This window comes from Amblyomma mixtum, chromosome 3, assembly GCF_055824585.1.
Source record: "Amblyomma mixtum isolate Tamu chromosome 3, ASM5582458v1, whole genome shotgun sequence".
NCBI classification, from domain to species: Eukaryota; Metazoa; Arthropoda; class Arachnida; order Ixodida; family Ixodidae; genus Amblyomma; species Amblyomma mixtum.
This window is the reverse complement of record NC_143014.1, coordinates 154593783-154606334: the sequence shown is the minus strand read 5'-3', so window position 1 is coordinate 154606334 and position 12552 is coordinate 154593783. Positions and strand designations below refer to the sequence as shown.

At 47.7% G+C, this 12552-nt stretch overlaps 2 protein-coding genes across 6 annotated transcripts in view; one reads left to right on the top strand and one right to left on the bottom strand.

Moving 5' to 3' along the window:
- Positions 1 to 12552, bottom strand: part of LOC149352431 (tachykinin-like peptides receptor 99D) — a 578367-nt gene that overhangs the window by 32496 nt on the left and 533319 nt on the right. For all 4 annotated transcript variants that reach the window (XM_089581603.1, XM_089581602.1, XM_089581604.1 and 1 more), the window contains one exon: positions 6019 to 7523. In XM_089581603.1, the coding sequence (XP_089437729.1) occupies positions 6019 to 6440 (422 nt within the window). In that variant the 5' untranslated portion in view covers positions 6441 to 7523. The remainder of the gene's footprint in view (positions 1 to 6018; positions 7524 to 12552) is intronic.
- LOC149352434 (uncharacterized) overlaps positions 1 to 12552 on the top strand; it is a 180654-nt gene that overhangs the window by 144108 nt on the left and 23994 nt on the right. The gene's annotated exons all lie outside the window — the stretch shown is intronic.

Below are 12552 nucleotides of genomic sequence, written 5' to 3'. Positions count from 1 at the left end.
AGCGTATGCGCATGATTATGCCGTGAGTGCCGTGACCATGACAAAGACACGTATTTTGATAGGCCTATATTGAAGTTGTGCAATAATCCGCACAAAAACTTGAGGCGAGACTCTTTCGCCCTAGATGATAGTGATGGCAGGCCAGATGACGCTGCAGGGTCGGTAAGAGAGTCAGTAGGTTTAGATTTGTTATGAAGCTTACTGATTTTCGTTGCACTTTCCCAAGCCGAGTGCTGTTGGTGATCGGTTGTGGGAAACAAACAATGCTTTCATATTCTAAAACTGGTCTTACAAGGATAGTGCAGGCAAAAAACTTGGTACTTTTGGGGGTTAGACGTAAGCACCTCCTAAGGAAGAACAGCTTTAGCAAGGCGGCAGAAGTGACACTGGCAGATGTGTACGTCCCATCCAAAGTCAGATGTTAGAGTTAAGCCTCAGTTTATAGCCTCAGTTTATTTATGTTTATAGACCATCGAAGGCGGTGATCCGTTTATAATGTAGTTAAAGATATACTGCTGTTCTTTTTTTCCTGGTAACTGTCATGCAAACGATTTTTTTAGATCTCATCTGATATGTGGTACACGATTCAACAAATTTGTTGAGAGCTGCTCAGTGTAAGGTGGTCTTCAGGGCTCTTTGAGTCGTTTTATGAAGAACGGAATCGTCGGCGAATGGTTGTATGTATTCTGTATTATTGGCAATATCATCGATGAAGACTAAAAACAACACTGGTCCTAGGACACATCCCTGGGAACGGGAACGAGTCTTTATTGAATGTGTTCGAAAGTTAGAAATTGTGAGCGGTTGGTTAAAAAATCCTCGATTAAACGTAGCACTTTGCAATCTTCGATTATGCTACGTAGTTTCGATGTTAGTTTCTGTGTGACACTGTCGAATGCTTTACGGTAATCGAGAAGGATGATGTCTGTTTGACTGCAGTAGTTAATACCAAGAGCGAGGTCGTGCTCGACCTCTGTTAATAGACTAATATTTGATAAGCCACGTCGAAAACCATGCTTATGGGGTATAATAAGTTTTGGCTCTCCAGAAGAAAGTTCGTTACATGTTTTGAAATGATGTGCTCCATAATTTTACACGACGTACTGGTAAGCTAAATAGGTCTTTATTTAGAGGGTTAGTTTGTATCTCAGAATTTATGAATGATTAAGACCGTTTTTTTCCAATCGTTTGGTGACTTCGAGGTTGATTAGGACTTACGAAAAATTATACCAAGATATTTAATTACTGCACCATTCTGCATATCGTTCAAGGAATACGATAGGGGTGTCATGAGGATCACTTGTCTTTTTTTTGTTGTGCCTAGGTTTAGCAGCAGGTTAAGAATACCATCATCTGTTATGTTGAGAGGGCTTATACGTGACGTAGTTGCGCAGCAACTGTGAGGGAGAGTGCCGTTATCTTTTGTAAAGACTTATTTGAAGAAATCGTTGTGCATGTTAGCTTTGGCATGTTTTCCCTCTGTGGACAGATTGGATGTTGTTGTTCTTTATTTGCGGGAATATTTCCAGAACCTATGGGAATTATTCGTATGAAATGTGGGGAACGTCACATTGAAGTATTCTTTCTTTGCATGTTTTGATATCTGTTTTAGCCTACCTACTGCACTAAAGAGTTTCAATGATTTCGTTCCATCTTGTCCCTTATCTTTAATATATTTAAGTATTCGTTTTACCCGTTATGCGTGAACCCCATTCCTTGTAATCTACGGGCCATTTCGTTTTATTTTTTATTTCGGAACAAATAGACGGATATATCAGGCGAGGCCCGCGATATAAGCAAACTGCAGCTTATTTATTCGATTTCAAGCTACTGTTTATTCCAGAGGGATTGTAACAGGGGTGGGTAGAAATGAAAAAAATTGGCATAAACTGCGGCTAAATTTCAAACATGAAAAAGTGACACAATCAATGGCTCAAATTATTACAAGCAGTAGCCAGGAAGGAGTACAGAAAAGAAAAGAAGCGACACAAAACTCTGGCCGAGTTTTAAGGTACAGGTCCCTCCAGTACGAATCGCAACAGTTTGCACACAAAGTTTTTTTTTTAGTTTTCTTCCTCTATGAATTTTGAAAACGTCCCTTGGATAGTATAAACCAGGAGGAAAACTGGTTAGAGAAAAAGAATAAAGTGCTCTTGTCGCACATAATTACGCAGTAATCATTAACTGAATGCTCAAAACCATGTTCTCTCTCATATTGGAGGGAATTGTCCGTATATAACAATGATGGGTACACAACTTGTGCAATCATCTTTAGGTCGTAACCAAGAGCTTTTTTTTTTTCTTTTTGCCTCCTGCGGCTTGTCCTTCCGCCCAGTACGTGGCTTTTGCGAAGAAACATGGGACTGATGTATGCTATCCTACAAAATTTATTTTCTGGACCACGATGTGAGCGATGCATGTTTAGACCAGGAAGAAAACACACGAAAAAGTAAAACTAGCCGAGAGCTGACGATTCCCTCTGGTGGCTAAAGTGAACGGATAGTCTTGAAGAAAACAGGGGACAGAAAACGGGAGGAGTATATGTCCAACGATAAAACAATGATAAACGTGATAAAACACACTTGAAACGAAGCACCTTATAGTGGCATGAACACCGTATGCGCCGAATGCTTCACAGCTGCCGTAGAAGAAGAGATTGACGCCTGCCTCTTCCTCATTAATTCTAAGGACACTGTTTGTACCTTTTTTTATGCATTCCGGCAACTCCGAGTTTCTTAACCCTCTAGCAAAAACACCACGTTCTTTGAGGAGCCAGGAAGATGACAGGAAGAAGTAGGTGAATTGATTAAACCTTTCAGATAATAGCTAAGCAAAGTGCAGATAATGTCGTTGTTTTGAAAAACAGAAGCTGAAGACTGTTCCATGAGGTAAGAAACACATTAGTGACTTTACGCGAGAAAATATACGGGCTTATCTGAGAGGGTTCTCTCGAGCACTAGCACCACCTTGGCATTTCTGGGAAAAAGCAGGAAAGCTAAGAATCCTATCTAAAAAAAAAGAAGCTTTTCAAGTTCTAAAAATACAACCAGGGTTTTCAGTTTTACCCTTTCAGTAGACAGAGTGAAGTACTTCGGAAAGATGAAGCACTGCCCAAGCGAAAAAAAGAAGACAAAGAAAAAAAAAAGGTGGGGGGTGGGAGGGGGGATACGAACTGATTTACGACGCCCAAAATCAGAACGGAAATCGCGATGAGCATGCTGCGTTATCCTTTTGTAGTGGCAGCGTAAACAGGTAACTTGAACTGAAAAGTTGTTATGCTGGGACCTCAACTACTTTGGTTTGGTTTGGTTTATTGGGGTTTAACGTCCCAAAGCAACTAAGGCTATGAGGGACGCCGTAGGGAAGGGCTCCGGGAATTTCGACCACCTGGGGTTCTTTAACGTGCGCTGACATCGCACGGAACACGGGCCTCTCGAATTTCGCCTTCATCGAAATTCAGCCGCCGCGGCCGGGATCGAACCCGCGTCTTTCGGGTCAGCAGCTGAGCTCCGTAACCACTGAGCCACCGCGGCGGGGCTCAACTACTTTTTTCTAGCAGGTAGAGACGGGCACGTACTGTGGGTAGCATTAATTCACACAGTGGTAGCCACGCCGCAACTGTACGTGATTCAAGGGCACGCGCTGTTATAGGGGAACACGACGTAAACACAAGTGTGTTCCCCCATAACAACGAGCAGCTTTGAATTTCGTACACAACAAATTAGCCTCCGTCGTTGCATTCCTCTCAAATTGCACGTGAGCTCTAAAACGCAACGCGATGGCTGCACCACTACTAATGAGCGTACAGCCGCTCACAGAGTTTACACGATTGACGGAATGCGTGGCCTGGACTACCGTCAGCGCCATGAAGCGATAGTCATCGGGTGCGAGATAATGCTCTCGGAATGTTTGCGGTGTCTGACGATAGAAGGTGCGAACCGCGCCAGCTTAGCGGGCAGTTCCTGGCTGCCGCGATAAGAAAACTGCAAAGAGCGTTGCAAGGGCCGTGGAGGCCGAATCGGCGAGCAAAAAGCTCGGAAACGCCCCCGTGACGAGCGCGCTGTCCACGCGGCGATCAGGCACAAGCGGAAAAGCAGTAAAAGCGAGCTGCGCACCAGCTGTCGTCAGCCACCGCAAACATACCGAGAGCATTGTCACGCACCAATGACTATCGCTTCGTGGCGCTGACGGCAGTCCAGGCCACGCTTTCCGTCATTCGTGTTAAGTCTGTGGGCGGCTGTACATGAGTACATGACTAAACTGTAACATGCTGCGGAAATAACGCTCAAGCTGTTCTAATGTCAGCGCTTCGAAGCAATCAGGAACACTTCAGATGCATGTGAATTAAATAATGTCAGATAATTTGTCACTTTTAAAGCACACGATACACACATGTTGAAGTTCAAAAGTCAAGGAGCATCAAGATAAACAAAAAAAAAAACCGTGTTTTCATAGCGGTAACTTCACTGCGCATGTACTTTAGGCGCTACAGACAAAGCGCGCGAAATGCAAAGTGTTCGAGGAAGGAGCGCGTGCTTTGAGCATTACGCGCCTGTCAGCAATCCCGTACTGGTCGTTGACATATCACTCCGGTGTTCGAGCAGCCGCAGTTGCTATCAGTGCGCATGAGCGGCCGCAACCTTTTCGTCGGCGCTTCGCATTCTTCCTTTAGAGCACAGGACGAACGTTCACAATAAAACTAGCTTCTCAAATATTGCATAATTTGTGGTTCTTGACGTACACGGTCGTTTATCCAAAACGGTAAAGGTTATTAATTGATTTCAAACATTAACGTGCGCGTGGTGAAACAAATGTATCTTAAAACACACGCACAGGCATCTCTCTCTCTCTCTCTCTCTCTCCGTATTTCTCTTACTGGGTGCCCCACTTTACGTGAGCTAAGGATGTAAAGCTGGCTCACGTTGTTAAAATGGAACCTGCATTGAACAACGCGTCGCGTAGAACAAGAGAAACACCTTTTACTTTACGATGAGCTAATAAGTTACTTAAAATGACTATATCGCCTTATAACCGCCTTAAGGCGAAAAAAAGATAATTACAAGGTTATAGAGCATCACAAAGAAAAGAAGACCACACATGGCGCAATTTTTAGAACGCTAACTTTACTCTGAATGCTTTCTGCATGCTGCGGGGGAAACGCGCGGAACTCGACCAGACGACTGCGGGTTTCATGCTTCGTAGCTATGTTTCCTCCAAATACTGACGAAACGACAGTGTTTTGTTTAATCACCTCGCAGCCGGATATCAGTTTCGTTCAAGATATCTCTGTTTTGTTAAAAACAATTTAATGGAAACGTTTCACAATGTCCTGGCTGTGCACTTCGCGACTAGCACACGAAGCCAGCTTATAAAACCGGGAAATGCTTTGCTATTATAAAAAGATGAATACAGTGAAAGTGAACGGCTGCCCACAGCGCTTGGGTTATCCCGCGCGGTTCTTATGCCTGAAGAAGCGAACATTCGCAAGAGAGGCGCAGATATCGGGAATACGGTGAAATGCGGGCACTGCGCTGTGTGCGCTCCCAGAGGAGCGGCAGACGTCTACCACAGTTCACCTCCCAAGATTACAACGATGTGGGGAGCACCGGCTTTGCTCAACAAAGGCAGTGGGCCTATGTTTGCTGGCCGCGCCGGGCCGAGCAAAAGTCCACAGCGGGGAACTTGCCGATGCTGATGCCTGTGCGGAAGCGAAGGGAAAGCGAGGCCTAGATCTTAAGCAAAGAATCGAAATTTGAGCCGGACACAGACACTGCACGGTGTCGTTGCAGTAGACGAAGGAAACTACGGGTGAGAACGTACAGAGCACAGTTGGAGAAAGTTCCTTTCGAATGTACAGGAGGCAGAAAATGAAGGACAACAACTATTCAGCGCTATGAATGAACGAAGGCTCTTTAGAAACTCTAGCCTCGGTTCATTCACTTCAGAGCGCCTGCAAGCAAAAATGACGCCATCACTTCATGCACAAGAGAAAGGCGAAAAAGTAGGCGCCTTGCTCACCTGTCAATGCAGATGGCCATTAGGGTGAACACGCTGGCTGCCACAGACACGATGGCAATGAAGTTGGAGACCTTGCAGTAGGCTGTCCCGAACGGCCAGTTCCCGTTCAACATGAAGGTAAAGTTGAAAATGACGTTCAGGGTTGACACCATCGTGTCCGCTAAGCTCAGGTTGACAATGAAGTAGTTTGTGACCGTACGCATGCGCTTGTGCGCCAGCACTATCCAGATTACGATCAGGTTGCCTCCCGTGGCCACCAGAACCATGCTACCGAAGAGCAGAGTCCAGGCTGCTTGGCCCCACCAGGGTAGGATGTACATGTTCTCTGTCATGATGTCTTCCGAGCTGAGGTTCACCAGGGACACGCCCTCGGGGCCCGTGCCATTGCCGTCAAAGATGCTGTCGTTGAGGTACAGATCCATGGCTAGCGCATCCGGTGATCGCGAGTATCGAGCCAGTACCCCCAGGGGAGCGTCGCGCGCCTTCCGTTTGAGAGCGTGCCCCGAGAGAGGAGCGAGCGATGCCTAAAATTTTTACTGGGCTCGAACGGAGTTGCCTGCGCGATGCTCAGCACATATACAAGGAACACAGTTTACGAAGCATCCGTTTCATTTAAATGTCAACTGACTACCAATTGCACAACAAGCGGACAAACTAACTGAAAAAGCTACCCTGCCTTTGTCCAAGTCGATCTGCGAAAGCAACGGCAAGGAAACGCAAGGTTTCTCAACTCGGTTTTCTTGTATCACACTCAGGTGCTCCCGTATTTCGCGGCCATATTTCGCGGGCCTTCGATAATACTGCAGCAGGGCGACATAATTTACACACTACGCACAATCAAGCGGCGGACGGCGGACCAGGGGCCACAAGAGAATGACGCGGAAATAATGTTTTGTTCCCAGACAGCACTTGGTCAGTCCTTCAGGTAAAGCATCGCGATCGAGCCTATGCGCGGAGTCGGCTTCGGACACGGCACAAGGGAGCCAGGCGGTTAGTCCTGCACTCGAGCCGGTGGTCCCGGAGTGCTGGCAGCGATCGACAACTTGTCAGGTCGTGGCGTCATTGTGGCTGATGTCCCAATGCGGCACCGGCGGAAGTGCGGAACCGCGCTGTTGCCGCCGCAGCCACGGCGGTCCCGTCAGGCCGTGTCGACACAGGTCGCACAAGTGCTGCCGCGAGCCTTGCGACGCCTCTCCGCTGCTTGGGCGACGACGCTTGGGGCCGACTGCGATCTTGAGCGACGGGAAGCGGGCAATAATCTGGCGGCTTCACGGCTTCCGGTCGGTCTCCTCCGCGGCCCGATTAATTCGACGGCAGGCTGCAATCTGGGCGCCGTTGTGTCGCACACGCTCGGGCTCCCACTTCCTCGGACGCTGAGTCAAGCAAGTCACGCCGACTGCCGGGGAGTGACGCCGGATGGGGCCCCGCTATCACTCTGGGTCAAGGCTCGCTGCCAAGCCAGGGGTCTCCGGGTCAGCCTGCCGGCCGGCTCCATGGTGCGGCGCCTGCGAACCAAGAAGCAGCGCTGGGTCACGAACAAGCACCTGGCCTTCCGTCAACGCCGCGAGGCCTTGGGCTAGCGCGTTACGGCGTTGACGCGAAGAATGCCACAAACATGGCTTCTTTTACGAGAGCAAACGAAATGTACGAGATTTTACGGAGTAGCCTGGCTTCTTGGTTCTCGACTGAAAGGCCACCAATGTAAGACAGACGGTGCATTCTTGCCTTCTGTCCTCAAGGGTTTACTTGGGGGACTAGTAGACTTTGACGTACGACTACGAAACCCAGGCCCAGTAATAAAAATTCTTAATATGACATTAGACGAATTTAGGCAAATGCCAGGATTTTGATTCTTCCTCTTCATTCTGCAGCTGGTGGTATAGCACGTGCCGTATAAAAAAGAAATGAACATTGGACTTACTGCAAAATGATGCTTCGCGGAAGCCTTCTCATTGTTTACTAAGTTGATAAAAGTAAGCATGTGCGAAATCTGTCTTGGTGCATTTCCGCACCAGCTGAATATACGATTTATTTTGAAAATCACTCCTAAGCTGCATGCACACAGAAAGACAAAACTCAAGATGAGAACCAAATACTCATGCGAATAATTTTCGCTCGAAAACTGGATGACCATGTGGGCAGATGTTTACGATTGAGCAAAAAAAAAAAAAATATTGCTTTCATGCGCTTACATTCATTTAATTACTCTTCAGCTGGATGACTTCAGACCACGAGAGGCAGAACGCTGACAACCTGCTGTCCCGACGAAGCTCCCACAATGGAGAGCAGCCCTCAATAATGCGCTGCTAATAAGTACTATCTCAGCAGGGTTTAAGAAAGTGGCATAGCGTGCAGCGTGCCGTGTGTGTGCTTTTTTTTGTTCCTCAGCACTTCCACATTTATCTCTTTCCTTATAGAGCGTTTGACGCACCCTGCGGCGCAAAACACTGGCTGGTCGGCAATCAGACGGCATTCACCGCTTGCCTCCCGATGGGCCGGTGGTATTCTCCGGCGAGCTGTTGCAGGTGCCGTTTTCTCGGCCGACAGCTTGCGTGAAGTGCTGCGGGGCCTGAACAGCTCTCTCAAGGCCCTCAGGAATCCCCATGCCTCTCGTGTAGCTTCTCCTGATTTGTCTGTGCCTGACAAGCTACGTGCCAAGAATATCGACGACCGAACGGCTGCCCTCTGTTGTTCGTGGTCCGTCCTGCTGTGACCACGAGCGCAAAGACAGCGAGTGGCTGACGTTGTTGAAATGCGCGTGCTTCGAATGGCACAGGCGCTGCCCTGAAACCTGGTCGTTACTCGCGTCAGGCTAAAAGACAGCCCGCTGACGTGAGTTAGAGTGTGTCGTCTTCGAGCGCGCCACAGGTGCTGCCGTCTAGCGGAAACTCGCAGTTTCACCGCATCGGCGCAATGCGTATGTATATGTTTATGTTCTTTGTGTATGTGGCATCGGGGCGGCAAATGAACCAGCGTGTACACGTCGCGTGACATAGACACCACTGCGATTCCATTTGAGCATTGTTGTGCTTGATTTGTCACCAGCTGTTCTTTCCACTTGCGCTATACCTTCAAAAAGTATTTGCTGGCTACGAGCCAACGGGAAATAAGAATACAGCAGAACGTGATAATCTGAGTACATCCACCTTCCCCGCCACCCTTCTTTCTTCGTCACGAAAGAACAGAGGCAAGACACTCTAAGAGATCTGTTAATCTGAAGGCTCTTGAACGAGGTCCGTCGTCTAGCGTGTGGTACTGGCAGGGGATCGTTTGTTTTGGTTCAGAGTGCTTTCAAGTGAATGTATGCGTATTATTTATTAAAATCTTAGCCTATGCAGCTGTCATAATGGAAGCGAATTGAAGAAAAAAAGTGCCCGTGCGAATGCCGGCTAATGTTGAGGAAAATCCCTGAGGTGAGCAGACCATTTCGTGTCTTTCGTTTCTCTGCAGCGAACGGCGCTGGTAGTTACGACCATCGAGCAGTAAAAAGCCAACGCAGGCTCTTGACTTCTTTGTTATGACCTTCTTACACGGAACTAAAATAGAGGTATTGGCACAAAATGAAGCACAGCTTTCTTTTATATTACCTGGCCCTTGAGGCCGCTCCATTCGGTGTGCCACAGAACACAGAAAGCTTGAACAGGCTCTACAAAGCTAAGCCGCAACTTGATAAGGATTATTACGCGAAAAATGTGAAAGAACGGGGAGCTTGCATGGCGGCACATTTAGCCAGGTGCACACTAGAAGCGTGTAAGATCGGGCACCCTTTCTCGCCTGAAAGATTCGCCCGCCATGACAGACTTGTCACAAGGAACCACGTAGAAGACACTAACCTTTAAGTTTCCCCTTTCGCATGGCCGCGGTTGTGAGGTCTGGACTCCAGGGCAGGCGCTTTGACTGGGGCCAGAGAAGCGGCCAAGCGGCTGTATTTACGCGAAGCTCGGAGCCAATTAAGTAGACAGCAGCACATGGCGAACGAAACGTGACGCAGACTTCGTGCACCGAGCACTCGCGGCGAACGGACTTCGCCGTGTCTGCCCGTTGGTTCCCGCAGACGCTGCTGTCATGAGCAGCGACATGGGCCAAGGCTTCGGCTTAGTCAGCACTGGGGTCGAGCGGCCTGTCAGTGTCACATATATTTGTGCGATGATGATAGGAAAAAGAGAAAATAGCAATGCCTTCGTTTATTGTGACGGCGGGGTCACGTCAGAAGCATGTATGTGACCATCTAGACACACTACGCTGGGGATGGAATTCTTGTTTACTGAACTGCGTATTCTGACACGATGTTCTCTGTGTATCAGTTCCTTTACACAGACTTTAGATCGGTTATGGAGCGTTTTGATTGTGAATGATCCGTTAGTGCGTCGGATAATTTTATGCAATAGCAGGCGAGGAAAAAGAAAAAGCTCAGCAGGAAGCATTGGTGTAGTTCTGAACTGCGAACCAAACGAAAGTGCCTGTCATTGCGAGTTGTGGCTGTACATTTGCGGGGGATACGAACACACTCGGCACGGCTTTAGGAATTGGACGTATGTGCGATTTCGGTTTATTGCCACTCGCGCGACCGTTCTCGAAACAGTTGACCGCCCGTGCGTTGAGTTCCATAGCGTCCCCGACCAGAGTGCATTGCCCGTAGGCCTGTGATGAAATAGGTAAGTGCTATCCCTGAATTTAATCCAGCTTCTTCGTGCTTGCAGGGCGCATACAGGATATTTTCCGCTATATTTTTTAATCATTTGGGTACAGGACAGGTTTTTCTCTAGTGCCATAAACAATGAGCCGATAAATCACTTCTTCTGTCTTGTCCGCAGTACATATGGCAGCTAGTTGATTGGTGCGAAAAGCATTCGCAATACACAGCTTTCTGCGCGGTCACTAATTCGTGTTCCGAGTGAGGGTAAAATATTTCTCAACAAGAGAATGGTCGCTTGAAGGTATACTTTATGGCTTGAGCTGGTTACGTCATGTGGAAGACGAGATACCGGCGGCTTCGTGGTCGCCGCGCATAAGACCTCAGCGCTCGTGAATGACTCATGGCCAGAAAATCTGGACACGGCCTGCAGCGGCGCAATCTGACTCTTCGTAGTCTAGGCGCTGACGTAAGCTATGAAATGTGCGTGACGGCACATGCCAAATGGATTATATCAGCGCTTCTTGTTTTCTAAAGCTACAATGTGCTGAAAAGATTATGGTGCAAAACACAGACTCACAACGTCTCAGTTCGCAATCTGCCGGTTATTACAGCCCGTTTCTGGACCCGCGAGTCCTGAATTTATTCAGAAAATTAGAACAACACAAGGTACGCGGTAGAATGTGTTGTCAGGCTAGTTGGTTTAATATTCAGACATGGTAGTTGCGCGAAACACACACGCACACAAGACAGGGTACGCGATGGCGCTCGTCCCGTACCCTGTCTTGTGTGCGTGTGTTTCCTGCAACTATACCACGTCTGAAGGTATACAGCGCTCGTGTGTATACGTCTCTTCCTTGCTTCCGTGTCTTTTTCGCGCTGTTTTAAAATGAAACGGATGGCACGACTCCGAAAATTTCATGCAAGTATTGCAATGTACGACACCCAGCGCCAGCGGCTTTCGCAAAAACTCATTTAATACAATCAGCAAGACACTTTTCCGCGACGTGGAGTTTCGTCGCTTAGCTCCAAAAGTTTCTGCTCAAGAAAGCCAAGGAAAGAAAAAGCCAGAATAAGGCTTTGTATGTTAGTAATAGGACAATACTGCAGTTTCTGTGATTGGGTGCATAAGCCAATATATAGCGGGTGTGTAAAACTACAGATATTCACCATCGTTTCCGGAACGTCGAGGAACGCATCCGCTTAGAGGTATTCACCGACAGATGGCACTCGCGGTCAGTGTTTCGAGTTATGTCCAAGTGTGAGTGTTTAGTGAAAGATCCCTTGAAGAGCAGGTGCGGAGTGGTAGTTTCTTCTGTTGATAGCAAACTGACCTATTTATTGTTGATCAACAAGCAGAGGCTTGTGTCACTATACTGCTTACAAAGCGGCTCATCGTTTGAAGAACGTGAAACGCATTCTTGCAAACTGAAATTAAGTTTTCGCCATCCCGATTTGTCGCCTTCGCGTCAATGACTTTTGAGTCTGTCAACCATAGAAGTAGTTATTATGCAAGCATAAACAACCAAGGCAGCATGATAACTTCCATTCAACCTTATGTGAAAGTGCACGTTCGCAGCGGTGAGTTCTGTCCTTCAAAGTGAAGAGTGCCTCTCGAAACATACGGGCATTGTACACACAAGAGGGCACACCCTATAGATCAAAATACTTTGCTTTCCGGTACTCCAGATCTGAGGAGCGCAGTAGAATTCAGGTCAAGCGCAGCAGATTAGCTTGCGAAGTATACATGGTGACTGTATTCGCCCAAACCTTTACTTGCCCGAACCTTTACTTGCCCGAACCTTTACCTCACTATGCCATGCGAGTGTGAGCACGGGCCGGCGACGTGACTAAAGATCCCACAGAGTGTGACGTCACTTGTTTGGCACAAGTCGTCCGGT